This window comes from Musa acuminata, chromosome BXJ1-10, assembly GCF_036884655.1.
Source record: "Musa acuminata AAA Group cultivar baxijiao chromosome BXJ1-10, Cavendish_Baxijiao_AAA, whole genome shotgun sequence".
Classification (NCBI taxonomy): domain Eukaryota; kingdom Viridiplantae; phylum Streptophyta; class Magnoliopsida; order Zingiberales; family Musaceae; genus Musa; species Musa acuminata.
Window position 1 is genome coordinate 23,633,586 of NC_088336.1, and position 27,555 is coordinate 23,661,140.

A 27,555-nucleotide genomic window follows, 5' to 3' on the forward strand; every position below is an offset into this window, starting at 1 on the left:
TTTATCGAATGGGTTGTCAAGGTTATAGTTAAAAAAAATATTGATTATTGTTTTATCCTAATCAAAATTTGCTTATCTTTTTGTAAGTGATGCCATTTTATTTTATTTTATTTTATTTTTTAGAAAATTGCTAAATAGTTTCATTTCTGGCATTCCCATGCACACGAGACATTAATCCACGAAATAACAGCTGCAATGCACGTGCCACTCAGATCGCCTATTTTGACGCGCTTGCCCTTCTCTCTCGGTCTCTTCGCCTCGGCACTTCCGTTGGACCTCCTCGTTCGCCATCTCTCCCCAGTGGCCTGCGGGTATAGTTCTCGGCGGAGCCACTCCGGCAATCCGATCCCGTGATGAAGCAGCTCCACAAACAATCCAGCCTCAATCAGACCCAACTGATCCCCACGTACGCGGCCAAGCCCGCCAAGCCGCAGGCCCGCCCATCCTCTGCTGCTTCCTCCCCTCTGCGCGCCGCCGCCGGGTACCTACTCCGCGAGCAGCGCCTCCTCTTCGTCCTCGCAGGCGCCGTAATCGCCTCCACCTTCTTCCTTCTCCACCCCTACTACCACTCCCTCTCCCGTCCCCACCCCTACGACCACCTCTCCCATCGCCTTCTCCCCACTTTCCGCCACCCCTCCTCCCCTTCTTTTTCTGCGTCCGATGGCGGCGGAAGCGTCGGTGTAGGTGGCGGTGGGAGGAGGATACCAGTGGGGCTCAAGAAGCCGTCGAAGCGGATCGTGGTCACGGGGGGCGCCGGCTTCGTTGGAAGTCACCTGGTGGACAAGCTTTTGGGCAGGGGGGATAGCGTGATCGTGATCGATAATTTCTTCACGGGGAGGAAGGATAATGTAGTGCATCACTTCGGAAACCCGAGGTTTGAGCTGATCCGCCACGACGTTGTCGAGCCGATCTTGCTGGAGGTCGACGAGATCTACCATCTCGCCTGCCCAGCCTCACCCGTACACTACAAATACAACCCTATCAAGACTATCATATCCTTCTGATTTCATTGCGAGTTTTCATTTTGCAAGATTTGTTCAATATCCGTACTTCTATCATGACACATGCCGTCGATCTCCAATGGATCTGAGGTTCTCTGAACCCATTTATTTTAGTATTTGCATGACTGAAGGGGTGGGTTGGTGGAACTAGGATTGTTTTGAATTTTTTTGATTATATCTGGTGAATTAAATAGCTTGTTTTTCTAATTACACTTGGTTAGAGTTCACATGAATTTGGAGATGGTGGTTTGTAGTTTGTCTTTTGTTCTTCTTCTTATGAATTAGTGGTATGTTTTTTGATGTTGTAGCAAAGGTGATTTCTTTTGTGTAATGGAATCGTTCTAGATTCTTAACAATTTACTACAAGACAAATGTGATGGGAACGTTGAACATGTTAGGATTGGCAAAGAGAATTGGAGCTAGATTCCTGTTGACGAGTACTAGTGAGGTATATGGTGATCCACTTGAGCATCCACAGAAGGAGACATACTGGGGCCATGTCAATCCTATAGGTTGGCCAATTTATGTTCACTTTTGCTAATGCTTTTTTTAACCAGAATATGAACCCTATTAATGCACCCTTCAATGTGGGGCGTAGAGCATCTTCTATTCCCTTTCTTATTTATTATGTTCATCGTGCTTATTTGTTATCCGTTATTATTCACTGGATCAATGTTTTATCAGTAACATTCACTGGTCCTTAGGTGTTAGGAGCTGTTATGATGAAGGAAAGAGAACAGCAGAAACTTTGACCATGGATTACCATCGTGGTGCTGAAGTTGAGGTGATTTTGAACAATTGTATTCAAAATTTAACCTTTGCTTTCTTTTGTTGATCGTGTTGTGATATGTACTAACCAAGGAGCATGGCAATATGTGCACGTGGTGATACAGTTCTGACCATAAGGTTTCCATTTTCTTACTAACTTGCATATGTTTTGTAAAATGTTTTCTAGTTAGAAAAGATCAACAAGTAACTGACATCATCTTTTATTTTTAATCATCATAACAGCATCAAATTTAAGATACTTTTTACCCTTAAACCTGAATCAAATTTTTTGATGATATAGGTACATTCTCATGAGAAAACACTTCTTTGTTCAGTTATATAGCGGGACATATGTCATCATTAGGGAATTGTGTGTGATATAATTACATCCATATGTAATTGTAGAATCTTGTTATTGTTGCAAATATTTATAATGTGTTTGGATATTCTACCAACAAGCAGGCTTCCACACTATTCTTGGCAATAAAGAAAATTTTCATATCACGTTTAATTAGCTTAGTGGGCAACAAGATTTGTCTTAAGGTTATCCGCCAATGACACAAATGTCTTAGTCAATGACCAACATCAGGCTTCAGCAAAATGGTCATCATATCTCATCTTGTTGAGCCATGCCGACACGGTAACCCTGTCAAGGAAGGATGTTAATTCTGCCCCCATGCTTGTACCATGCTGACTTGAGACCTGTTGGTCATTCCATGTTATCCACTATGTTATGCCCTCTTTCTTATATGGGTGCTTTCTGAATATGTTTTCCAAGTTATTCATATGAATTTAGGAATAATGTGTCTCAGTTTGTGAATTAAAATGTTAGTTTTTGCCTTCATGTATAGAACTTCTTCAGTTGCATCTTTTTTTGCACTTACGGCAACAAAATTGTTGCCTCATTTCACCAGAGATAAAATCTCCTCAATAAAATTGATTTGTGACAATGCCTTTTCAGGTCCGTATTGCACGGATATTCAATACATATGGACCTCGCATGTGCCTAGATGATGGCCGTGTTGTCAGCAACTTTGTTGCACAGGTAGCTTTTCTTTCAAATGTAATATGGTCTCTTTTGATGTTTAATGTGTAATGAAACATAGTTATCATGAAGATTGAAGATGTAAAAATATCGAGATTTGATGATACTAGAATCCATACTTTGCAGGCACTTCGTAAAGAGCCCATGACAGTTTATGGTGATGGAAAGCAAACCCGAAGTTTCCAATATGTTTCAGATTTGGTACTTAATCATGTTCTACCTTTTATATCATAACAGACCTAATCTCTTTCCTCTTGTCATAATATGAACCATTGCAGTGTTGCCTGAATTATTGGTTTATGATTCTAACCTTTTCTTCCTGCACTTTTGATGGTGTGCTTAAGTATTTTTCTATCTTAGAAACCCAACGATGTTGATATATAGTTGTTGCTGCCTGAGACATCCAATTTAGGAACTGCCCAAAACATGTAACATTTATTTTATGATTTTCATGGTAATACATTGGGCTTGTTCAGTAAAATAATTCACCCATATTCTACCTCACTGAGTTGAACTAGTTGGACTTTTTGCTATTTGGAAGCATCAGCAAGAATGAGTTTCTAAATGGCCTAGGCTTCTTGCTGTAGTTGTGATGTTGTACCAGATGGTTCACATTCCATTTAAGGTAGTTGTGTAGCCTTGTTTCCTAGAGTAAGTACATAAATCAGTTGGTCATTGCATAGTACTGGAACACTAATATTATATAAAAATAAGGGATTTGTCTGAACAGATATACCTGAACATGATTGATTTATTATCAACTTCACTTTGGGTCAGTTGCTGTCTGAGCATGATTATATTTGTCACGACCCAGGTCTGATGGGCTAACTGGCCTATAACTCCGTTTGGTCCCAACCACTGACCAAAATACTTAAGCTAGAGTTGGCGTAGTATACTCATCAGACTCTTATAAGTCAATCTTAGTTATTGCCCCACTTCTGATGTGAGACTAAATGAGGGTGTCACAATCAGACCCAAATACTAGGGTCGGCTCTGATACCCGAGTCTGATGGGCTAACTTGCCTATAACTCCGTTTGGTCCCAACCATTGACCAAAATACTTAAATTGGAGTTGTCGTAGTATACTCATAAGACCTTTATAAGTCAATCTTAGTCATTTCCCAACTTCCGATGTGGGACTAAATGGGGGTGTCACAATATTAGTCCTATATATCACATTACTTTGTGTCATTTCAGTTTCATTATTCATATGCATATATATATTTATGTATCCTAAGATGTAGCTTAGGATTTTTGAAATGTTGGCACTAGCATGGATGCAAGTATTTCCGTAAGATTATGCAGTTATGGAAAAAGTACTTGACTGATTATTGCGCATAGGATCTTTCATAGCACATGCATGTACAACACTTACTTTTTATGACTGTTTGTATTGGACAATCAAGAACAGGGGTAAATGATACATTTTGGCCATGTATATAATAAATTTATCTCATAGTATGTTGAAGCATGTCCATCAGTATGTAGGCATTTATTATTGATAGGCATTTATTATTGAGGTCCCATAACTTGCATGCTCAATTTTTCATGGAAGTCTTTGTTTAAGAAATAATCATGTTGTTTTTTGTTGTTGTTGTTGTTATTGTTTATGGAGGAATGTTGTTGTTGCTGTTGTTGCTGCTATTACTTTTTATATAAGAATACGGGGAAGAAAGAAATCTCACTGTTGTTGTGATTTTAGTCTTTCCTGTAAAACACAATGTATTTCTAGCCATAAAGAATTCAAAGGGTGAGGGAGAGGGAGAGGGAACCGAGGTTCCCTATATATGCAGGAATTTAGCATCACACAGTCTTTTCGATCAAATCATGCACTTGTTGATTGCATTTACCTAAGTCAGAACCTGATTGAAATTTTGTTATCCATAATTTTGATTTCTCAGGTCACTTATTTTCATGCAGCATTCTCATGCCGGCAGAGTAACATACATGAATCATTAACAATGTCCTAAAATCCAAACTTGCTAGGTTGATGGATTAGTAGTACTAATGGAAGGTGAGCACATTGGACCTTTCAACTTGGGTAATCCAGGGGAGTTCACCATGCTGGAGCTAGCTGAGGTACCACCAGAAAATTCAAGGACATGAGATATCATCCATTCTTTCCACTCTTTTAAGTAACAAATTTCCAACACCTGTTCAGGTTGTGAAAGAAGTCATTGATTCTTCTGCAACCATTGAATTCAGACCCAATACTGCAGATGATCCTCATATGCGAAAACCTGATATATCAAAGGCAAAGGAACTGCTGAATTGGGAGCCGAAGGTTACATTGCGGCAAGGGTTACCCCTAATGGTGACAGACTTCCAGAAGCGTCTCCTAAGCGCCGACAACTGAGAGTCAAAACATCAAGTTGAATCTATCATATGGATTTCTAGCAGTTATGTTTATTTATCTCTTCGTTGCTGTAATTTCTAAATTTTTTGGCAATATTTGATTGCTTGATTTATAGTGTCCTCAATGGCAAGTTAATTATTATTATTCTTTAATATGTGCGATAGGTTTTGAAGACAAAACTATTCATTGAACAATCATTTATATATGTTAACAGGGAAAAATAGCTTCAGCGTTGTTCTTATTTTTTATTGGCAAAAGAAGAATCATTATTAATTGTTCAAACAATGCGGTTCGAGGGCCGAAGTCATTTTGACTGACAGGTGGCCCCCATGTTGACCAGGCCCCCTAAAGTTGACCGCTACAAGTCCCCACTTGTCCCGGGCGTCCCACTTGCGACGATGAACGGGCCCTGATCTCTCGTACATCACGAATCGCATTTTGAATTGTCGAGTCCGACGGCTCTGATGTGTGGCACACTGGAGGCGCCGTGAACTCGAATTAACCCATCCCAGCCCGTCCTCCTAACCGCGGTTAATCTGATCTTCCCTCTATCCCCCTTTTGAACTCCTCTCTCTCTCTCTCTGTTCTAGGGTTGAGTCTCGTCGCGCTTTTACTTTTTCTCTCTCTCTCGATTCGTTGTTAAGCGTCGCCTATCCTTGTTCTCTGTTCTAGGGTTGAGTCCCGTCTCTCTTTTTCTTTTTTTCTCTCTCGAGTCGTTGTTAAGCGTCGCCTATCCTTTTTGGTACGTGTAAGTTGAACTTTGATTGTCTCACACTTTAATTTGCCTCCTTCTCAAGCTCTTATCTTTTGTGGCTATAAATGAAGAAAGGAAAGAATCCAAGTCCATTCTGGTGGGCGTTAAACTAAAACTTGATTCTTCCCATGTTTTTTATGCCCTTGTTTTGTTTTATGTTTATGTGCTGTGGTGGCTTTTTGGCTTTGGATTGAATAAAAACTGCATCTTGCTGTTGTCTAGGTTTGAGAGGATGTCGATCTGCTGCAGTCGGAGGCGAGGGCCGTTGTCGGCGGTGATTTAGGGTTTCTTTTCAGGTGTCGATTGAGCGAATTGCGATGATGGGAGGCGAGCAGGATTCCGCCGGCGTGCCGCTTCCCAGCGGCCGGAGGACCTTTTGGAGGTCGGCTTCTTGGTCTGCTTCCCGGACGTCTGTTCTGGACCACTCCAGAGACTGTGCTTCTGAAGAGAAGAACACGAGCAATGGCCAGCTACGGCACCGACCTGGGCCTCTTCTTACCCCTAGGTCTCAGAGCCAGAAGGCACGGTCTTGTCTTCCACCTCTCCAACCGCTCGCCATCGCCCGCCGAAGCTTGGATGAGTGGCCGAAGGCGGGGTCCGATGATATTGGGGAGTGGCCACAGGCCTCCACCCCAGGTGCAAAGGCTGACGTTTGCAAGCTGGGTGACGGCCTAAGGTTAGATCTTTCTTCACTGAGATCCCAAGGTAAGAGAGATCAAATTGCGTTCTTTGACAAGGAGTGTTCCAAGGTCGCAAATCACATCTATCTTGGAGGAGATTATGTTGCTAGGAACCGAGAAATCCTCCGCCAGCATGGGATTACCCATGTCCTGAATTGTGTTGGCTTCGTTTGCCCGGAGTACTTCAAGTCAGATCTTGTTTACAAGACCCTTTGGTTGCAGGATAGCCCGACAGAGGACATCACGAGTATATTGTATGATGTGTTTGATTACTTTGAGGATGTTCGGCAGCAGGAAGGGAGAGTGTTTGTCCACTGCTGCCAGGGTGTGTCAAGGTCGACCTCTCTGGTCATAGCTTACCTGATGTGGAGGGAAGGGCAGAGCTTTGATGATGCCTTCCAGTTTGTAAAGGCAGCAAGAGGAATAGCTAATCCCAACATGGGTTTTGCCTGTCAACTGTTACAGTGCCAGAAGAGGGTGCATGCGATCCCGCCAAGCCCCAGGTCATTGCATGGGATGTACCGAATGGCACCTCACTCACCTTATGATCCTTTGCACCTTGTCCCCAAGATGTTAAATGATCCTTCACCATCTGCACTGGATTCAAGGGGTGCATTTATAATTCATGTTCTCTCATCAATTTATGTGTGGATTGGTAATAATTGTGAGTCTGTTATGGAGAAGGATGCAAAAGCTGCTGCCTTTCAGGTGGTAAGGTATGAGCAAGTGCAGGGGCCAATCGTGATGATTGAAGAAGGGAAAGAGCCCTTAGATTTTTGGGAAAACTTCCTGAATGCACTGTCTTTGTATGATGGCACAAAGATTGAGAAGGAACAAGTTGAAGCAGCTAGGTTTGTTGTAGGTAAAAGGAGAGTGGAAGCCTATGATGTGGATTTTGAGCTCTTCTACAAAGCTCTTAGTGGAGGTATTGTGCCACCATTTGCTTCTTCAGGACACGAATGTGAAACACACCTTCCAGCAAGAGAAAGTAGTTGGAGTGTGTTGAGGCAAAGGTTTGTATCAGTAACCACTGGTAGATTTTTTTCAGATACAGCATTGGTGAGAGATATCGATACTTTCTCTGGTAGGATGCAGGTATTGAATGCAGAGACATCAAATTCCCTGTCATATCCTTCTCCCAGTAGTCTTTCTTCTCCTGATTTAAGCATTTGTTCAAAGTCTAGTTTGGAGTCACCTTCAGTCTCTCTTTCAACATGCTTCTCTCCTCTCATGTTACCACCTGCATCACATAACATGCGCAACTCTTTGCCACAATCAACTGGACCTTCTCAAAAGATTTCTGACACAGTTGACTCATTGAAATCATCTGTTAGAACAATTCGTTCTCCATCCAAGGGGCTAGCAAAATCTATTGCTGAAAGAAGGGGAGGTTTTTCATCTTTAAAACTGCCAACACTTTCCAAAGATGCTTCACTAATGTGTCAGAAGGCACTAAATGCATCTTCTGCTTGCCAAATTACACATGAAGTCCTAGATAAACTTAATATTGATGAAAATCAAAATCATAATGTTTTAGGCAGTGCAAATAGTGTGGGTTTAGAATCAGGTGTTAAGTGCTTAGCTGAAAATGCTATTAGTAGTTCTGAGAACTATGAAAATGTAAAGAGAATTTTTCTATGGAAGGATGACCAATTATTCCATGGTTCAAGTGGTCTTGTTGATGGTAGATTGGAGAAGCCAAATCCTGAACTACCCCTTGTATACCGCTGGCCAAGTATGGAAAAGCTAGCGACAATTTCCAAAGAGGATCTTGATTCCAGAGATGTGTTTCTTTTCTTAATTGATAGTGCTAATAGAAGTGGAGAGGCAGGTGGTTATGTACTATATTTGTGGATAGGGAGTGAATTTGAACAGGCTGATGGAAAAACTCAACCAAAGGGCAGCAGAGACAAACAAATTGTTTCAATCAATTGGCACAAAATTGGATGTGATTTCCTTGATTCAGTTGGTCTTCCAAAGGATCTCCCAGTTAAGGTACTTTTGGAATGATATCAATACATTTTGTATTATTCTCTTTGCAGAAAACAAATTTCTTGCCTGCAAATATTTGGCAGCTCTGGTAGATCGTTTTATATCATTTGTCGGCAGTTCTTAAACTTGTACTGTCAAAATATGAATATTGCTTTTATCTTTTTTGAGTGGCAGCGGAAATGCTAGATTTTTGTATGAAAGTTATAAATCTGATCATCGATGGACTAGGGAAACCGAAGAATAGACTTCTACTTCTGATGATTCTGAGTATCTTTGTAAACATTTCATCTGATCCATGCATAAATATTTATTGATGTAAACGATGGCATCTTTTTAGAATTAACTACAGATACATGTGCTGTAGACAAGAAGTATCTACATGTCAATTCTGCCAAGATACTATCCACCAGCTTGGGTTACCTGCTTCAAGGTCTAGTGTACCTTAACTCTAAAAGCAGTTGCAGAGACATTTTCTCACCAAAAAGTGCATGTAAAAATAGAGTTCATCTTTCTTTGGAAGTAGAAGTATCAATTTCACATAGATGGATAATATCGTAGCCCTGGAATTGCTGAAATTAGGCAAGATAACCAGAGGAATGAACTGACCATAAATATGTATGAGTATTAGAGAAGACAACTGTATAGACACCAGAATGCACTTCTATAACATTTTACTTAATGAGGTGTGTGCATCTTTTATCTTTTCCTCATCTGTCATGTTATTGCTGGTTTTGCATACTTTGCCTTTTCTAGAATATACTGTAACTAACCTTCACTAAATGAATTTTCCTGCAATTTTTTATGTATCTTTATTGAGGTTACTGGTCAGCTCCATATGCAATGCTTTACCATCATTGCCTTCATTATGGAGCCGCACATTGCGATTTCCTTCACTCCAGCATGGTCCTTCAGCTTGTAATTTTCAATGATTAGGGTCAGGTTCTGATGTTCACAAAGTATTGGTAAATGTTAAGCATTCATGTGAATAATGAATTAATGATGCATAATGACCTAAAAATAGTGTAACTTTCTAGAGAGAAAAAAAGTTGTGTTGGAGTATAGTGTAATGTTATGCATCTTTTGTCCGGCTTGGCCTTTCATTGAATGTTGAGTAATTTAAAATTATAGTAAGTAAACATGGTCTAAGGGTTTCTGTGAGGAGAAGGCATCGATTTCATGGCATTTAATGTGTCCATTGCGAAGATCATCAGATTGAGTTTTAAAGCCACAACTGATTGTTTAATTGTTAAAAAAGTTTCCTTTTAATTAAGGAAGGTATTTTCACTTTGTCCTTAGCAAAATATTAATTTTTCTATGTGACAAGTCATTAACCTGATGTTCATATAATTCATGTTGCAGTAGGCATATGATCCTTTTTTTTTCCCCTGTTGGATCGAGGAAAATGTTTTGATGTTGAATTCATATCCTGGGAGTGGGCATGATATAATGACTTTGGCTATACTTGAGAGTTGAGATATGCTGAAAGCTATACAGACAAAAATGACCAGAAAAATACAAGATGGGTTTGAAGAAATGCAAGAAGGGTTGACTAGAATTGTGTAGGCTGAATTGTATCTGAGAGATAAAATAATTATTGATTTTCGTAGATGTTAGGTGATCTCTCAAAATTTGGGGCATTTTAATGTGGGAACTTGACAATTTGGATTGGGATTGACTGATAATGCAAATCATGGAACTTGACAATTTTTTGGACTATTTTCTTGTTTCTTTATTTCTAGTTGTCATGGACTAGTCATTTACAATCTGAATGATGATAGGTTGTCGAGGAAGATGAAACAGCGAAGCTCCTGGAACTGCTGAATTCTTCTTAAGCTTGTCTCTGCAATAAAATGTTTTAGTGCCTGACAACGTGACCTTGCTCTGGTGCATTTTCCTTGCAAACTACGCGCAATGGAGTTCATTTTGCATGAACGGCAATAGCAATGCCTGGTAGCTATCAGCGAGGTAATGACAGACACTTGTCTTCTGGAGTGCAAATTATTCTTATACATGTTTTTGATAGAAATTAGTCTTTGTTCCCCTCCAATTAATTTGATCTATTCTTAATAACAGGAGACTGCCCAAACTTCATCTGTTTGGAGTGCAGGTTCTGGCACACTTGGATGTATATTGCCTGCTCCCCTGTAAGCTCAAACATTGGGAACAAAGAATGAAAGCTTTGATTTTTTAGGACCCACCCATTTCTTAGTCTTTTATGCTTCCTTGCACAATTTATGTACCAAATTCTACATCTTTATGGGTCAACTCATCTCTTTTGCCATCTCCTTGTGCTAATATGTTGTTTCTCGAGTTGTGCAAACTATGAGCTCCATGGATAGAGAGTCGTTCTTAAATTTTTTGTTTTATTGACATCTCAGTCGCGGTTCCTGTGAGTGAATTGATGATCATCGGAACCTTCTATCGATGTAATGAGCTGCTATGAATTCAATCAAGTATTCAGTGTCGATCACTCCCTGCATTCATCACTGAAGTCGAGAGTTCAAACGAGGTAATCTAAATGTTTTGAGATGCACTCTGATGCACCCACAGCCTGTGTTTATGGCGCCATTTGTTCTCGTTCACCTTCAACCTGACTGAATGTTTCTTGTTTTCTTCACTGTGCACAAACAGGTGTACTGTCTGTGAAGCTTTAACACTAAGGTTTTGGAATCAATCTATCGTATCAGGCTGAATCATGTTATCCAAATACATCATGTGATTGGAGGTGCATTACAGCAAGTAGTTAGTTAGAATGCTGTGGACTTCGCCTTATTAATTGAACTTGCCCTTTCCAGCATCGCATATAACGAAAACACACCGGAAACCGGAGAACCTTAACGGGAGAAGAATCGAGTTCCTCCGAACTACCGGTCAAGCAAACGATCTTGTTTACCCAACAACCAATTGCGGATCTCCTCCCCCTTTAATAGTAGAGCGAGCGAGAGATAGCGGCGGGTAGAAGACGACGACGTCATACTTTCCCCGGTCTCGCCCACTCGATCCCATCGAAACCCTAATTCCGAACGAGAAACGTCGACAAATCCCTCCTCCTGCGATTGGCCCCCTTTCTCCCCGGCCCATGGATTCCGACGATTCCGTCACCGATCCGAATCCCCACCACCCCGACCCTTCCCTCGACGCTGAGCCCGCCACGGTGGAACAGATGGGTTCTCTCACCTTGGGAGAAGCCGGCGACGCCGCGGGCGCAGAGCGGCCGGTCGGCAACGGTTTTCTGCCCGCGGATTTCTACGCGGCCGCGGGTGAGATCGAGGTCGTGGAGGAGGGGTCGCCGGTCTCTGGGGATCTGGCCGGGCCTTCGTCTCTTGGTGGCTCTGGTGCCTGTCGGGAGCGCTCGGGCCGCGGGGACGCGCTGCCTAGCCCCAGCAGCAGCGGTTACGCTGGAGAGAGGGGGAGCAGTGGAGGGTCGAGCGAGATCGAGGAGGCCGATGACCGAGAGACGATGCTGGATGATTGGAGCCGCGGGAAGCGGCATCCTGACGAGGTGACTAGTTTTTGGTCTTGTGAATCTCTGGTGGTCTCTGAAGTTTTGCAAGTTTTCAAGTTGGTGAATGCAGTGCTAGGATCTTTTATACCCATTTGGCATGTTAGCATGTATTACATTCACTAAAATCTGAAGTTGCCATGTCAAGTTCATATGTGATTGATTATCTCCTTGTGCTAGTTCATTGTGCTATCTGATAACCTTGGAAGTTTGCGTGCGCAGAGTAAGAAATATTTTCCAGCATGTTGATTGTTATCCTTCTTCTAAGCTTTAAGATTTGGCCAGGCTGGTTATTTTTTTCCCTTTTATCTGAAATGTAGGATGATGGTTCAGTTTCATGGAGAAAGCGAAAGAAGCACTTCTTTATTCTGAGTAACTCTGGGAAGCCAATATATTCTAGGTATGCCTAGATTTATGTGCTTGACTTTTATATACTTGGCACAGTGTTTATCACCACACCAGCATTCACATCGTGATTAAATAAAATTGGAACCGTTTAACATGTCATCTTACTGCAATTTCAGGTATGGGGATGAGCATAAATTAGCAGGATTTTCAGCAACTTTGCAGGCTATTATTTCTTTTGTAGAAAACAGGTATGATATTTTGCTGATCAGTTTTATCATTCGGCCAATTTCTTGAAAATTTGGTTCCAGTGAACTGATTTTAGACATTCTTCATATATTTTGCTAGTGGAGACCGTCTGAAGTTTATAAGAGCTGGGAAACATCAGGTCAGTTGTGGCCTTTATTTTGTGTTCAGTTACTGCACCCTTAGATCTTATATTTGTAAGGGCACATAAGTTGTCCTTGTTGTAAATAGGAAGATGGCACACCATTTGACATTTTATATGGAAACACTTCATTTTTCCAACATGAACGTGCTCACTAAAGTTCTGAAAAAGTTGATTGCTGGAATTTGAGGAACGGTGATCTTCGTCATATTTACAGATAAGATTAGATCCCATAAAAGAAAAATCCAACCCTACATTCTTTGAAGATCCTGATTAGTATAAAATCTGTGCAAAATGAAAAAAAATAGAACAAAAGCAGCCTGATCAAGATGCAATACCAGTAAATATCTTGATTCTTATAACTTTTCAGATTTGTTTGGTGAAACTGTCAAATTTTTATTTTTCTTTTTATATACGAATTATTTAATCTTTCCTCCATTACTCTTCCCTAGTTGTTGGCTTGTTGCAAGAACCTGGTATGTTAGACTTTCAATTTGTTGGTAATTGAGGATTTGCAGTCATGTGCTGGGACACTACCAGTTGTTGGGCTCGGCAGATTGGCATCATTGTCAATTCATCACTTTTATGAATCCTGAAATTGTTCATCCATTTTCTTTCATCTTAAGTGCTCCTTTGATAAAACATATTTGTCTTACAGCCTTGAAAATTCTTCTGTTTTCCTTCCCTTTTCTTATGATTCCATCAGTGGTGAAGCTCAGTCTTATCATTTCATTGCAAACTTTGTAAGAAGATTGTGTTTACTTGTTCGCTTTGTTTGGTCTAATTTAAAAATGAATTGTTCTTTTATCGTATATGGTGTAACTTCTTTAATGTTTCGTTCAATAAGAAATTTGCAATTGATAATTATGATGTATCAGTGACTTTATATGTTGTTGCTCTACAATAAGTATATGTTGCTATACAAATTGGTTTGCTGCAATTTATGAGATAGAATGAAGTTCTTTAGTTGTTTCCATCATATGATGGGCTTATAGTTTACACACACCATATTTTATTTTAGATTGTGGAGTTAATGTGAAAGGTGTTCAATAATCTATATTTCATATCTATTTTCACCCTTGTGTAAGTTATTTTGCATTTTTGTTTGCTCAGGTGGTTTTTCTTGTAAAAGTTCCAATATATTTAGTGTGCATAAGCTGTACAGAAGAGCCATATGAAGCTTTGAAAAGACAGTTGGAGCTTATTTATGGTCAGGTACTTCATGCTTAACTTTATAACACCATGCACTGTTTGACCACCCTTATTTTTTCTTTTTGCCTTTAGTGATTTTCCTTATTATTTAATCAAGTTTGTCCTTATGGTTCTGTAAATGGATACACTTTTAACACTTTTTTATGTTTAATTTCAAAGCCTTCTTTGTTATTATGTTGATCCAGATGCTGCTTATCTTGACAAAATCGGTAAATAGATGTTTCGAGAAGAATCCAAAATACGACATGACCCCATTGTTGAGAGGAACTGATGCGGTCTTCTCTTCTCTGATTCATGCATTCAGCTGGTTTGTATTTTCTAATCCGAAGCCAAAAGCTTTGGTTATTTGGTACATTAGTTATAGTTGCTCTTCTGCTCAAGGCATCAAATTTCTTTTTTTTCAACAAACAGATCCTTCTGTGCTGATTCTCTTGTAGTTGATGACAAAAATGTGACAGACCAATAAACTTTCACATAGGCATTAACATTAGTACATGGTAGCTAAAGCTCAAAACATGATAACTATGATTATAAGACTTTAAAGGAAATTGTATGCATTCATGAATCATTCATGTTGGCACATTATGGATTTCTTCACTAGCTGTATCAGTGTGCTGTAGTTGGGGTTTCTTGTGCCAACTCTGCCCCTAGACACATGCAAAAGGATGAACTTTTGCTATATTATAATGCTCCTAGTGGAGCAACTTGTAAATTGCTTCAACAATGAAAAACAGCTAGATGCCCTTGGTCGTTTAATTTAGAATGTGTCTATCAAGGGTGGACCAGACATTTAGTAGCATGTCTTGCTATGCATTTATTAGTATAACAAATGGCCAACCTATCCTTGAGTTTACCTTATTCTTCCTTAACAGTGCCAAGGGTAACATCATCCGCGTGTGTGTGTGTGCGTGAGAGAGAGAGAGAGAGAGAGAGAGAGAGAGAGTTGCATAGTCATTTTATGATAAGGTAAATAAGAATGTTCTTTGAGGTAGTCATAGTATCTAAAATAAGATGTTAATAATCTAGAATATGATGAGGGATGCCGTTGACTTCTGTTTTACATATTTCAGGAATCCTGCTACATTTCTTAATGCATATACTTGCCTTCCTCTGTCTTATTCAACAAGACAAGCTGCCAGTGCTATATTGCAAGATGTTGCTGATTCAGGAGTTTTATTTGCATTATTGATGTGTAAGAACAAGGTTTGTTCAAAGTATACAATGTTTGTAGATGTTTTTGGTTATAAACCACATAAAGAGATTAAGCAACAGCTTGTCATACTTTACCTGTTTATCATAAATCATTCCTGTAAACATTGGTTAACAAAATTGCACCACATATGGATTTATACACTTATGTAAAGCACCAAAATATGCTTGTATATCATTCTTATTTGCTGCATATGGCTTTATACAAAATTGCATAAACATTGGTTTACAAAAGCACCAAAATATGCTGGTATATCATTCTTATTTAATGCCTGATATTTCACCCTATTTTTTTGGTTGAAGAAGTAAACATATCCATGTTTGAGTCCTTTTCATTTCTCTTCCTGTAAGATCTGTAAGACTACTCGAGGATTTGAGTGCTGTTTGCTTTTCCCATGGAGGCTGATCACTGTCGTGGTACATGGCACAGGCCCCTGCTTTGTCATCGTAATCACATCAGCACTTAAATTTTCTGTGCTAATCCTAATAATAATTTAGACTCAATCAACATTCATTTTTCTCATTCTTGAATCCTTCCATATTTTAATGTTTATCTGTACAATATTCTTCAAATATGAAGTTTTCCATTGTGCACCCCTCATATTTTGCTTGTCATCGCTTTTTGAATCTCTGTAGTATTGTTGTTTCTTTAGGAAAGAGCTGTAAGCCTGATTTGTCCTGCAGACAGTGTAGAAAATTAGTAGCATCTTCAAGATCTTCATGATTTTCTTTTTCTGAAAGACTCTACCATTTTATCATGTATAGCTTGCTTCAAGGTGTGCAGTGCAATTCCTCAAATATTCCTCCTGTAATAGTCTGATCAACAGTATGATAGAGGATGACCTAGGAAGAATTAGTAAAAATATAAATAATAGAGTATGAAAAGTTGATGGCCCCCAAAAGATCTTGTGACACTGCCCTGTGTATTGGACCTAGATTTTAAACCTCGAATGGTTCCATTACCAAGTACCAACATAATTATTTTACCTAGAATTCCATCAAATATTTATGATATTTGTTCTTTTTATACATGTTCTAATTTGAGAAATGCCAACTTTATTTTAAGCCTTAATCCTTTGACGTACAAGTTCTTCATCCTGAGCATGCATCGGAAAGCTGACTTCACTATACTATGCTGCAGGTTGTCAGTCTTGTTGGAACTCAAAAGGCATCTCTGCACCCTGATGACATGCTGTTACTTTCCAATTTTATAATGTCTTCAGAATCATTCAGGTAGTCATCTTTCTTGGATTCAAACCCATGTTTAGGACAACTACTGTACAGTAATTATAAATCTTGTGAGGACAATGTCCGATATTATCCCATTAGAGGTGGATCTGGATTTGACCTATCTATATAAATCATATGTGACAATGGTACCTGATTTCGGATTTGGCGACCAAATGTAAAAAGTCAAGTGAAAGAATCACTTAGGAAGATAATTGCTGTAAATACAAGTAATTGTATTTTCAGACTGATGTAGGTGTGTGAGTTATGTAGTTGAACTATATATTCAATTATGTCTCAATCGATTCTGAAGTTCAATGGTTTATTGACATTTTAGTTTCATAATCTTCATGGCTTTTTCATACTGTATCAGCAATCGCTATGCAGAAAGACATGTTTTTTTCTCTCACTAATAACTCTATGTTATCTAACTTAATTGTCAAATATTTTTTTCCTATAAGAATAAAAATTTGTCTTTTCTTATAACTTAGCTTTTAACATTTTGCATGAGCTTTTTTATAGCACTGCATGATCTTCTAGAGCGTAAAGATTATTGAACTTATTGGATGACAATGATACAATTTTAAATCATAAATCTTGGACTTGTTTAGATAACTATTCTCTTGTATGATTCCATTTGCATCGTGCAGGACTTCCGAGTCTTTCTCACCAATTTGCTTGCCAAGATACAATCCAATGGTGTTCCTTTATGCTTATGTCCATTTTCTTGATGTGAGTGAGATATAATATCCCTGTAGAATTCATCTTGTATCTTTGATTTTGCGAACTGGGTCGAAATATATATTTGATCAAGATTCATGGTTTCATTGGGAAAGAACTTTGTCCTTTTCATGGAATTGTCAGAGCACTGGCTTAGGTTACAATCTCAGCAACTTATCATTGTTATACAGGTGGATACATATTTGACATTGCTTACTACCAGTTCAGATTCTTTCTATCATCTCAAGGATTGCAGGTGAGCTGCTACATAAAGAAACAATAAACTTCAGCACATAGCAGTTATTTTCTTTCTATTGCTGCTCCACAACATAGGGATAAGTTTTTGCCATACTGTAACAAATAACATCAGTTCCATTGATGATATCAAGGATTCGCGTTGAGACTGTGCTTGTGAAGTCCAATGTTCTCTCTGAAGTTCAAAGATCAATGCTAGATGGTGGTCTACGTGTTGAGGATCTCCCACTTGATTCTTCTCTTCGGTCTAGGTCTCTGACAACACCTGAACTTTCCTCTTCTCAAACTGGCATCGGTGGCCCCTCTGGACTATGGCATTTCATGTATAGGAGCATCTACCTTGATCAATATGTATCATCGGAGTTCTCCTCACCCATAAGCAGTTCAAGTCAACAGAAAAGGTGCTATTGCTGGCTTTACACAGTGTTTTGTGATGTTTGCAGCTTTTTGTACCTACTTGATATATCTACCTGGTTCACCGTCATAAATTAATAAATCTAATGAACATGCAGGTTATTTAGGGCTTACCAAAAGTTGTATGCTTCAATGCATGATAATGGAACTGGTACACATAAAACACAGTTCAGAAGAGATGAAGATTTCGGTGAGTTTTAAGTCTAGTAGGAACATGATTTCCACTTTGGAAGTGTGGGAATTGCTATATTTTTTTACAGTATGTAGTTTATTGTTTTTCATGGGCCTACCGCAGCACCTGCACTTTCAGCAGTTTGTGCACTGGGTTGCCCTTTTGAGTGGCTTGTTTTGTGGTTCCCTGGTTTTGATCAGTCTAGCATTTTTTTTGAAATCTATACATAATCTTAACTCGAGTTACAACTGGCAGTTCTCCTGTGCTGGATCACACAAGATTTTGAACTTTATGCAGCATTTGATCCACTTGCAGACAAGGTTTGATTCTCTTTCTTCTTTTGTGAGTTCTCTTGTTTATTCTATCCCAGTATTGAGTTTTGCTTGACACAGAACAAGAACAAAGATGATCCTAATTAAGACTTATGTAATGGAGTTTGATCTGACTCTATGGCTTTACTGCTATTTATAACCTTCATACGTTTTGGCTGATGTATAACCTTGATACGATGGGAAACTGACCTTGGTTAGGATAAATTTGCAGGCCTCCGCAATAAAGACGTGCAACAGAGTTTGTCAATGGGTAAGAGATGTAGAAAATGAGATATTTTTGTTTGGTGCAAGCCCCTTTTCGTGGTGATTTTTCACCAACACAACTTTCTTGCTATTTATATATGACCTTGGAGTACACATCTTTTACTGTGAACGAGATTGGAGCAGCCCCTCTATACAATGTAGCTATCAGTTATATGTAATAATTTTGTTTTTGTTGCTAATCAAAGGTTTTTATGTTGCATTATCATTGAGCAGTGTAGAAAATTCTTGAGCTGTCTATTACTATAAGTGAATTGTAATTCCAGGGTTCGCCAAATTGTACCACACTCTGAACAAATAAGCTCGGGTTTTTTTTGTTCATTTGTTCTTCGTGTCTATGAGCAATAAAAGTTGTAATAAGAGCACATGCATTCATTACCATGAGGCTTTGTTTAACTGAGGTACTTTGGTGCATCCAAGTGCGAATGAACACAATATTCTTATTATGCTATTCATTGAAACTTTGACATGTTTGACAATGCGAACATCAATCACAAACGATTTTCTTATGGAGGTGAAGTGAGTCGAACATAAGTTGTAGCTACCGGTGACTTGTAGCCACAATACAGAGGAAAACAGTCAGAGAATGATTGATAATAGGAGAGGGGATAACTTGCTTTACCGGCAAAAGTGTTGGTGATATATAAGCTTAGGTATTTTTTGGAATGTGTTGTACTGTGGGGTTATTGCCGTGAGAGATGGACTTTTGAGTGGCGGTACAGAATAGATGTAGATTGATTCAAAGCGGCGGTGCAGAATTGATGTAGAATGATTCATATGGAATCTGGTTCCTCTATGGGTCGTTAGAAATGTAATTGACATTTGATATTTCTGATTCCTATGTAGTCTCTCATATGTATTATAGAGAGGGGAATGAGATGATGAATTGATCATCTCAATATGACAGGGTAACTTTTTTTATTTTCATATTTTTGGAATAGGGGAGTGGCTCTCTCAATTATATCCTTTCTTACGTTTTGATCTACAAAGCTCCTTTTGTGTTTTTGATACTTTAAAAAAAAATCTAGATTTTTTTATATAGTGAAGAATTTATTTATTTTCCTTATATATAGATAGAATATGTCATATCACGTTAATTTTACATTATTTTTTTATTATATTTTTTTAGTTATAGATGTTTTATTTCTCTTTTTGATTTTTGTTTGAAGTTCTCTTTTCCTCCCTAACAAATACAAGTGGCATGATATATATATAACATTATTTGAACGTGATCAAACCAAACCATGTTAGAGGTTGACATGTTAGAGAAACATATACTAAATTCTTAGTGGAGTTGTGCCCGAATCGAACTCGAGTTCGAGTTTTAACTTCGAACTATTTTGACACCCAATTTCCTTCTCTGTGGATCTTGCAACATATCACGTCCCAATTTCCAACATCAGCGGGTGGAGAAGAAAGATCCAAACGGACCGTCCAAGTAACACTCCCACATAGTCAGTCCACCTTCCTTTCAAACCTCATCACGTTTGAACAGCAAAACACCAAAAGACGCCATAGAATGGCTGGTTACCTTGTGCTCTGTCCTCGTCTCCCGACGTCTCCGACCGACATAAAAGAAACTTGATCTAAAATAAAAGAAAAGCACAAGATCTAAAATCCCTGACACGAATTGATTAGAGTGGCCAATGGAGCCACAATCCAAATGTTGCGCTATCAGATTTGGGTTTCTCGGTCACTAAATAAACTTGATTGGAGTTCGCATATCTCATCCCTCCAAATCTTTCACATACCATTTTACGAGTATGCACGGAAGTGGCCAATGTTTATCCACGTCGTCGAGTGGGCGACGGTGGCGGCCGATCCCCAAGCGCGTTGGCGTCAAACGGTCCCCATGAGTAAACGTGGCGGTCGCGGAACGACTCGGAGGCCCGTCCCCGTGACCTCACCGTCTGACCGAAAGGTGTCCGGCCGGTAGCTCCCCTCTCTCACCCGTTTCACCGCTCATCTCGCCCCTCTATTTAACTGCCGCAACTCTGAACAAGGCACTAACAGAGTGATCTCCAAGTCAAATACTCTCTGCTGCAGAAGAATATGCCGATCGGTAGCATAGCAATCGGAGCGCCCGGCGAGGCGAGCCATCCCGACACGATCAAAGCCTCCCTCGCGGAGTTCATCTCCACGCTCATCTTCGTCTTCGCCGGCGAGGGCTCCGGGATGGCTTTCAGTAAGCTTCATCTCCTCCCCTCGAACTATATCGACAGTTGAACGTGTTTGATGAATTAACTGTCTGATGGCAGATAAGCTAACAAATGACGGCTCCACGACGCCAGCAGGCCTGGTGGCGGCGTCCTTGGCCCACGGCTTCGCCCTCTTCGTGGCGGTATCAGTCGGGGCTAACATCTCCGGTGGTCACGTCAACCCGGCCGTCACCTTCGGGGCCTTCCTCGGCGGGAACATCTCTCTGATTCGCTTGATCCTCTACTGGATCGCGCAGCTGCTCGGCTCCGTCGTCGCCTGTCTGCTTCTCAAGCTCGCCACCGGTGGACTGGTCATCTCCCACGAAAACTCGATGGCCATGTCCCCGTTACCATCGGCGTGACTGACACATTTCCGCTGCGTCCGCGTGCAGGAGACGTCGGCCTTCTCGCTGTCGTCGGACGTGAGCGTGTGGAACGCCGTGGTGTTCGAGATCGTCATGACCTTTGGGCTGGTGTACACGGTGTACGCGACGGCGGTGGATCCGAGGAAGGGCGACCTGGGAGTCATCGCGCCCATCGCCATCGGGTTCATCGTCGGCGCCAACATCTTGGCGGGCGGGGCGTTCGACGGCGCGTCCATGAACCCGGCGGTCTCATTTGGCCCGGCGGTGGTCAGCTGGACCTGGGACAACCACTGGGTGTACTGGGTCGGCCCGTTGATCGGGGCGGCCATCGCAGCTTTGGTCTACGACGGCGTCTTCATCGGCCAGGCGACCCACGAGCAGCTTCCCCCCTCAGATTACTAGGCGTGATTGGGTTGGAATTCCCACTCTGTTCATGCAGTGTTTTGGAAGATGATCTCCCACTGGCCAATGTGTGTAGTTGTGCAACATGAAGTATATATAATGTTTTAGAAAAAGAAACTAAATCATTTTGTTTATACTTCTTGTCTTTGGTGATTATGAATTTAAGTTATTATTAGTTTAAAATAATAATAATAATAATATTATTATTATTATTATTAAATAGATATAATATAAATCAATCGAATTTGTCACAACAGTACAACGAGTATGAAATGATAATGTAGTGTGGAAGTGGCAAGTCAAAATTGACCTTGCAACAAAAATCTAAGTCAGTCAAATAGGAGGCTTCTTTAGGTAACGTCTTTGAAGCGGGTGGCGGAAGAAAATAACGGCTTACTTGTAACGGATTACGACCGTGTCGGGTTGGCCGTTACATCCCGTCGGAAACGGGGCTTTAAAACCTTGCTTGCCCGCCCCTTTCCCCGTTGCAATCTTCGCTTCCCATTCCCATCACCCACTCCGCGATCAAGATTGGAAACCCTAACCCTCAGTCTTCCGAATCCTCTGCAAGAGTCGAAACCTCGGTGATCTAGTTAGACTCCAGCCGCTGTATCGGATTGCAGGTGCGCAATGACGATCGAAGGATCGAGTCATGGTATGTGTTCGAGTTCCTTGCGCGTTCCTTCTTGATTTTATTGGTGGATCATGCATTGATGGATTTGAGTGTTTCGATCGACCATAGGGATTCCTGGTATGTTTTATTGGGTTCATTCACAACCCTAATGGAGAAAGGTAAGGAGCAACACTACCCCATTTAAAGATCATAACATCGAACCTTTTGTGTTCGGTGAATCAAAATTCTCATTGCCTCTTGGTAGTTGAAAGCTCTATATGCTTTTTTGTGAGAAGCAGCAGCTGACGAGACATGGAATTTAATTGTTCCATTGGCTATGTTGTCCTTCTAATGCTTTCTTGATCAAAGTTTCTTTTCCTTCTCCGAGTGTTCTGTTCAAGATTGGTCTTATTATTTGCTTAAGAAAGGCATAATGGGTTTGATTAAAAAAGTCAAGAATTTTCTTTTTTTTTTCCCAAAATTTGGCATTTTTTAAAAAAATATGGAATTAAGTCTTTCCGGGAACATTCTTTAACCAGTGACTTTTATGGTATAATTTAGTGATTCTTCTTGCTTCAGCTCATCTTGCAGGAGTCTTCAGTTGCTTTAGGTCCATCTATAGGGCTGTTTTCTTCAGTTTCAGATATATATTGTCTTTCTATAAAATCTGGTGGAGTTTTTATCTTTGTCTTGTTGTTATTATGGTCAAGCAATCATTTTGGTTTAGGAGATAAAGGCTTTAAGAATTGATTGGTCACCATAATCCTTATAACTCTTCTATTTTAACCAAGAACAGGTCTTTTCTATTATGGCTGATTGTAAATAACTCTTAAAACCTTTTGAGGTACCTCAAAACAAATTCCACCTGCATTATATTCTAAGAACACTTTAAGACTAGTCTCATTCTGACAATTTGATGCAAAATGACTGCAATTACGTATCTGAGACTTTAAAAATATACATGCATATTCACTGATGCCATAAATGTACAACTATACTTCAAGTTAACCTTCAGAGGATGCCACTTAGTTGAACTAGTTGAAAATTGCTTTTTCCGAATTCCAAGTTGTCAAATTTTTTTAGCTAAATTTGTATTTTAGGACACCCACAATGATTATTTGATACCTTACTGTCCCTTTATAATGCCTAGGAATCCAGGTTCCGCACCAATCTGATAGTGGCATAACACAGCTGTTAATATGAATTTTATTTCTTTGATCTCTTGGAGACTATATAGACAGTGATAGAGGCCAGTATATGATTCATAATTACAGAAAAGAGTATTTTTTTAATACTACCATCAGTCTTTAAGTCAATTGAGAGGCAGGTGATGATAAAGTTGCACCAAGTGTGATCCTAGAAATTCAGATCAAAGTTAAACATGTATCAAATTTTGTTCCCTATCACACTTGTTGAGATATGGAACTTTTTCTCTTTTTCATCTTCTATCCATATTCTGATGCATCAAGACAATGAAAAAGAAAAACTATAATCTGAAAATCTTGAATATCTCTAAGAAGAAAATGATTGTGTGAATTTAGCCAAAATGAAATTTAGCAGATTGAAGATGCATATCGGAGGTTTTTACCAGTTCATACATCCATCTGATGAATAGCTGCATGATGTGCTGTTCTACTTTTCCTCTAGTTACTGTGGTTATCATAAATATCTCCAAATTTACCATCAATGGTAAGGGGGATAGCCACTAGTTGACCACAAAACTGATTGACAGACCATTCCTCAGTGGAATATCATCTGATAGATTATTCAGACATGTATTTCTTCTATGAGAACAAAAACAGTTTGGATGAATAAACTCATTTGGCTATCATTTACTGATGCAGTTTGTTGGCAATAACATTAGAAATGTAAAGCTTTCATTAGTTATGAAGTCTGGATTGTATATAATGAAATAAACATTAAGTGTAAGTTCCATGTACTGTATTTCAACATTGAGCACTTTAAATCTGTTGAAAAACTATGGAGGAGACAGTCACTCATGCCAAAATTTACAACTTCAAATGTTATTGATAATTAATTAGTTTGATTTGATATGGTGGTTTTTCAAATTATGAAACTTTAACGATTTCTATATGTCGGCTTTTATCAAAGTTCCAGGATTTTTACTCTCTGGGACTGATGATGTTATTTGTTGCAAGATTTCATTATACTGCACTTTAACTCTCTACATTCTTTTAAGGTGTATACTTTGACGGTTTGACCTTTCCACTATGTGATGGGCATTCTATAGACATTGAGGAACCTTCTATAACCTGCATTAGGAACTATAATATCTTATAGACTCCTGGAATTTGTGGTTTTAGTTTAGTTGGTTAATAAAGATCATGGTATTTGTATCTTACATCAGTGAATTTTTTTATCATGTTATTATTACATGTATTTCATTCTGACCTGTAAATTTTATTGTCTGCTTGTTTATGGTCATTCTGCTAGATACAGCCTTATCAAGGTCTGTCATATCGAAGCGTACCGTCCGTACCAGGCGGTACATACCGATCCGACAGGTTATCGATACGCGGACCGCCCGGTACCGCTATAGTGCTACAGTATTATACTGTAGCACTGCTATAGCGCTATAGTACTATACTGTAGTACTGCTACAGTACGAAAAAGTATAAAATTGTTCGATACATCAGGATGTACCGCCCGATGCACCGGTGCCGTACCGTACCGAGCCCGGGTCGAAACGTCGGTACGGTACAGTACAGCGAACCTTGAGCCTTATTGTTGCCTACAGTGTAAATTATAGTATTAGTTTCCAGTAGGAAGATGTCTCATATTGTGACTCCACCACTTTAGTGCTCTTGAGAAGAGTTATAAAGGCACTTGTAGCCAACAAGTTGCCGTAACCTTAGAATTAACTCCTCCATGGTACATGCTCACTCATGAAATAAATATGTTTTCAGAAAACTGATACATTCTTCTCTCTCATGACTGCCTGTTGCTGGAAAATTAAGTTATTATCTGTTTTCCAATTTTTACTTCAGAAGTATATTTTAATATATGATTAATTGCCATAATAGTTGCAACCCCAATCATTTCAACTTTCAGCTCTTTGAACAAGTTGTCTAAGCATACATTTAGTCACTGAGTAGTTTGCTAGAATGGCTTAGATTAAAAGATTGAACACAGCTACATGTCGACAATAACATTCCGAATTTTCACATGATATTCTTTTTTGAATCTGTTGAACCTGATTCAGTTGTTGATCGACAATATTCACTTAAAGCCTGATTGATTTGTAAAGATAGATTATAGGATTGCAAGCATACAATAGATCTCATCACAAATGCTTTCCTCCCACTATTTGCAATGTGAACAGCCATGGAAGTTCTGCAATATCAAGATCCGGATCATGATAGTCTTTTGCGTATTGTTGAACTTGATGTATGGTGCCACCATAAATTTGATAAAGGTGACCTAGAGTCCTTACAGAGATCTAAGCTGTATATCCCTCCCGGAGTTAAGTTTTCTACACTTAATTGTCTGTCATGATTGACAATTATGAAAATAGTGAGTTCTGCAATTTGCACATATGGTCCAGTAAATTGGTCTTTCTGCCACATCTCAAGTATCAACCATCTTGCAAAATGAAATTGATAAAGGTTTCCTCAAGTGGACTATGGCATTTGGCCACTATATTTCACAGTTTCTAAGCTGTTGCTGATGTTTTGTATGGTAGCTTCATTCAAACTTCAGGTTGGTTTGGTTTATTTGAACTGGCTTGGGTTTTAGCAAAGTGCAATGGCACATAATTACTATCCACTTGATTAATTTCTCATGCTTCTAATTTTAGATCATTCAACAATGACAAGCCTAATCTGAAATATCCAGTTCCATGGCTGCAGTAGCAACAGAATGTTCCAAAAGCTAACATAAGGAAAATATTTGGACTTTTTGAGTATGAATGACAAAGAGTTGATTAGTATTTAATCATCATTCTATCTGAAATTACTGGAAGGATGCAACAGTCTTACCACATAAACATTATGGTATATGCATTGGAATTTCCATCATATTGTTATAATTCACAGAAGAATTTGTTCAGAGAATAACAGTCAATCGCTTTAGTTAGGCGCAGTTGGGCCAACTCACAGGATATAAGATGAGCTCTTATACTTAAATTCTGTGATATATTGGTGCCCATCTATGAGCATAAACCTGCAGAGACACATTACTAGGGATTCTTTAAGATAAGCTCTGATACATAAATTTTATGATACATTGGTGCCCACCTATGAGTACCTGCAGACACAAGTTTCTATATGGTTTCTTTATCATGCACTAAGAAAAAAGAAATGAAAGGATAATATAGTTATTAAATAACTAGGATTAGAATATATGTATGAAAATAATATAGTTATAGTTATTATATAACTAGCTTGGAGTTGGGTTATATATTATGACCGAGTAACTTTAGACTTAATCAGGATAGCCTCTTGTTTGTGTTACAGTAATTTTATCTTTATTGCTCCATACTTAATAAGTGCTTGTTTGAAGACAATAAAAAACTTATGCAGAAATGGATAGATAAAGGAAAGGTGTGCATGGCATGTTGCATTCCTTACCAGAAACATAAACTGGATGAGTCTCAAGGTTAGCACACAGTTTTAGTGCTCTTGGTGCTATGGGTTGGATGGACCTTGAAAACCATATCCGAAGTTTGATGATGTGATTTTTTTGTCGTGCTTTGAATTTTCGAAGCTTGAATCTTAAACATCTCATTCATGACATAATTGACTAGTTGACATATGAAACGAGCTTGATATCAAACTAGAATGGTCATCAAGAGTAGTAAGTCTGTACTATTTAACGTTGATTTTTACCTTAAGTTCAGTGTTACAGTATGGCTTATACTGCTTCATGTTGTCCACTATGCCCAAGCTTTTTTCTTTTAATTTTTCCTTTCCTCTCTTACTTGCTGACATTCACTTGACCACCACCACCTCCTTCAAAAGGAATATTAGCAAGTTTTAAGGACCACCATGTTGATTCCTTTCTTGTTATATAGCATTGTTTTTTATGTCAATTGGGTATCATGTTCAGTCCAGATTCAACTGTGCTTTCTTAAAATATTAATTAGTATGTCATCAAGGAGGCTTCTCTCTCACACACATGCACATGTGCACACACACACAGATTGAAGGGAGCAGCTATTTTACACCTAAATTAAAATATGCTGTTTCCATGTTCCTTTACATTTCCAGCCATTTAATTGGATCATGCTGGTTCAAGCGACCTGAATACAAAGACAACCTGTGATCATTCAATTACCATGGTAGTGCTGACTGAGTCTGGTATCCTTGTTGATCAACACTTCAGA

At 39.2% G+C, this 27,555-nt stretch overlaps 4 protein-coding genes across 6 annotated transcripts; all 4 read left to right on the plus strand.

Annotated features, from left to right (window-relative positions):
• The first annotated feature begins 235 nt into the window (after nt 1–235).
• Nucleotides 236–5,322, plus strand: LOC135583260 (UDP-glucuronic acid decarboxylase 1-like). Its single transcript, XM_065086751.1, has 7 exons — nt 236–992; nt 1,366–1,513; nt 1,706–1,785; nt 2,731–2,814; nt 2,941–3,015; nt 4,801–4,893; nt 4,976–5,322. Exons 1-7 carry the CDS (start codon nt 354–356, stop codon nt 5,168–5,170), a joined length of 1,314 nt encoding a protein of 437 aa, XP_064942823.1. The 5' UTR covers nt 236–353; the 3' UTR covers nt 5,171–5,322.
• Nucleotides 5,323–5,585: 263 nt separating this feature from the next.
• LOC104000925 (protein-tyrosine-phosphatase MKP1) lies at nt 5,586–11,066 on the plus strand. Of its 3 annotated transcripts, XR_010480518.1 has the most exons (4): nt 5,586–6,021; nt 6,147–8,599; nt 10,375–10,561; nt 10,670–11,066. XR_010480518.1 is itself a non-coding variant. In XM_018819622.2 (3 exons), exons 2-3 carry the CDS (start codon nt 6,242–6,244, stop codon nt 10,426–10,428), a joined length of 2,412 nt encoding a protein of 803 aa, XP_018675167.2. In that variant the 5' UTR covers nt 5,774–5,912; nt 6,147–6,241; the 3' UTR covers nt 10,429–10,561. The 3 variants fall into 3 exon arrangements, 2 of the variants coding, with proteins under 2 accessions (XP_018675167.2, XP_018675168.2); XM_018819622.2 differs by lacking the exon at nt 10,670–11,066 and having other exon boundaries at nt 5,774–5,912; XM_018819623.2 differs by lacking the exon at nt 10,670–11,066 and having other exon boundaries at nt 5,784–5,918.
• Nucleotides 11,067–11,396: 330 nt separating this feature from the next.
• LOC104000924 (vacuolar fusion protein MON1 homolog) lies at nt 11,397–18,838 on the plus strand. Its single transcript, XM_009423077.3, has 14 exons — nt 11,397–12,098; nt 12,419–12,498; nt 12,623–12,694; nt 12,792–12,831; nt 13,945–14,046; nt 14,229–14,350; nt 15,114–15,246; nt 16,394–16,485; nt 17,130–17,211; nt 17,391–17,455; nt 17,589–17,855; nt 17,967–18,058; nt 18,296–18,360; nt 18,584–18,838. Exons 1-14 carry the CDS (start codon nt 11,676–11,678, stop codon nt 18,677–18,679), a joined length of 1,731 nt encoding a protein of 576 aa, XP_009421352.2. The 5' UTR covers nt 11,397–11,675; the 3' UTR covers nt 18,680–18,838.
• Nucleotides 18,839–20,598: 1,760 nt separating this feature from the next.
• Nucleotides 20,599–21,732, plus strand: LOC135595600 (aquaporin TIP1-2-like). Its single transcript, XM_065086752.1, has 3 exons — nt 20,599–20,818; nt 20,892–21,142; nt 21,224–21,732. Exons 1-3 carry the CDS (start codon nt 20,686–20,688, stop codon nt 21,596–21,598), a joined length of 759 nt encoding a protein of 252 aa, XP_064942824.1. The 5' UTR covers nt 20,599–20,685; the 3' UTR covers nt 21,599–21,732.
• The last annotated feature ends 5,823 nt before the right edge of the window (nt 21,733–27,555 follow it).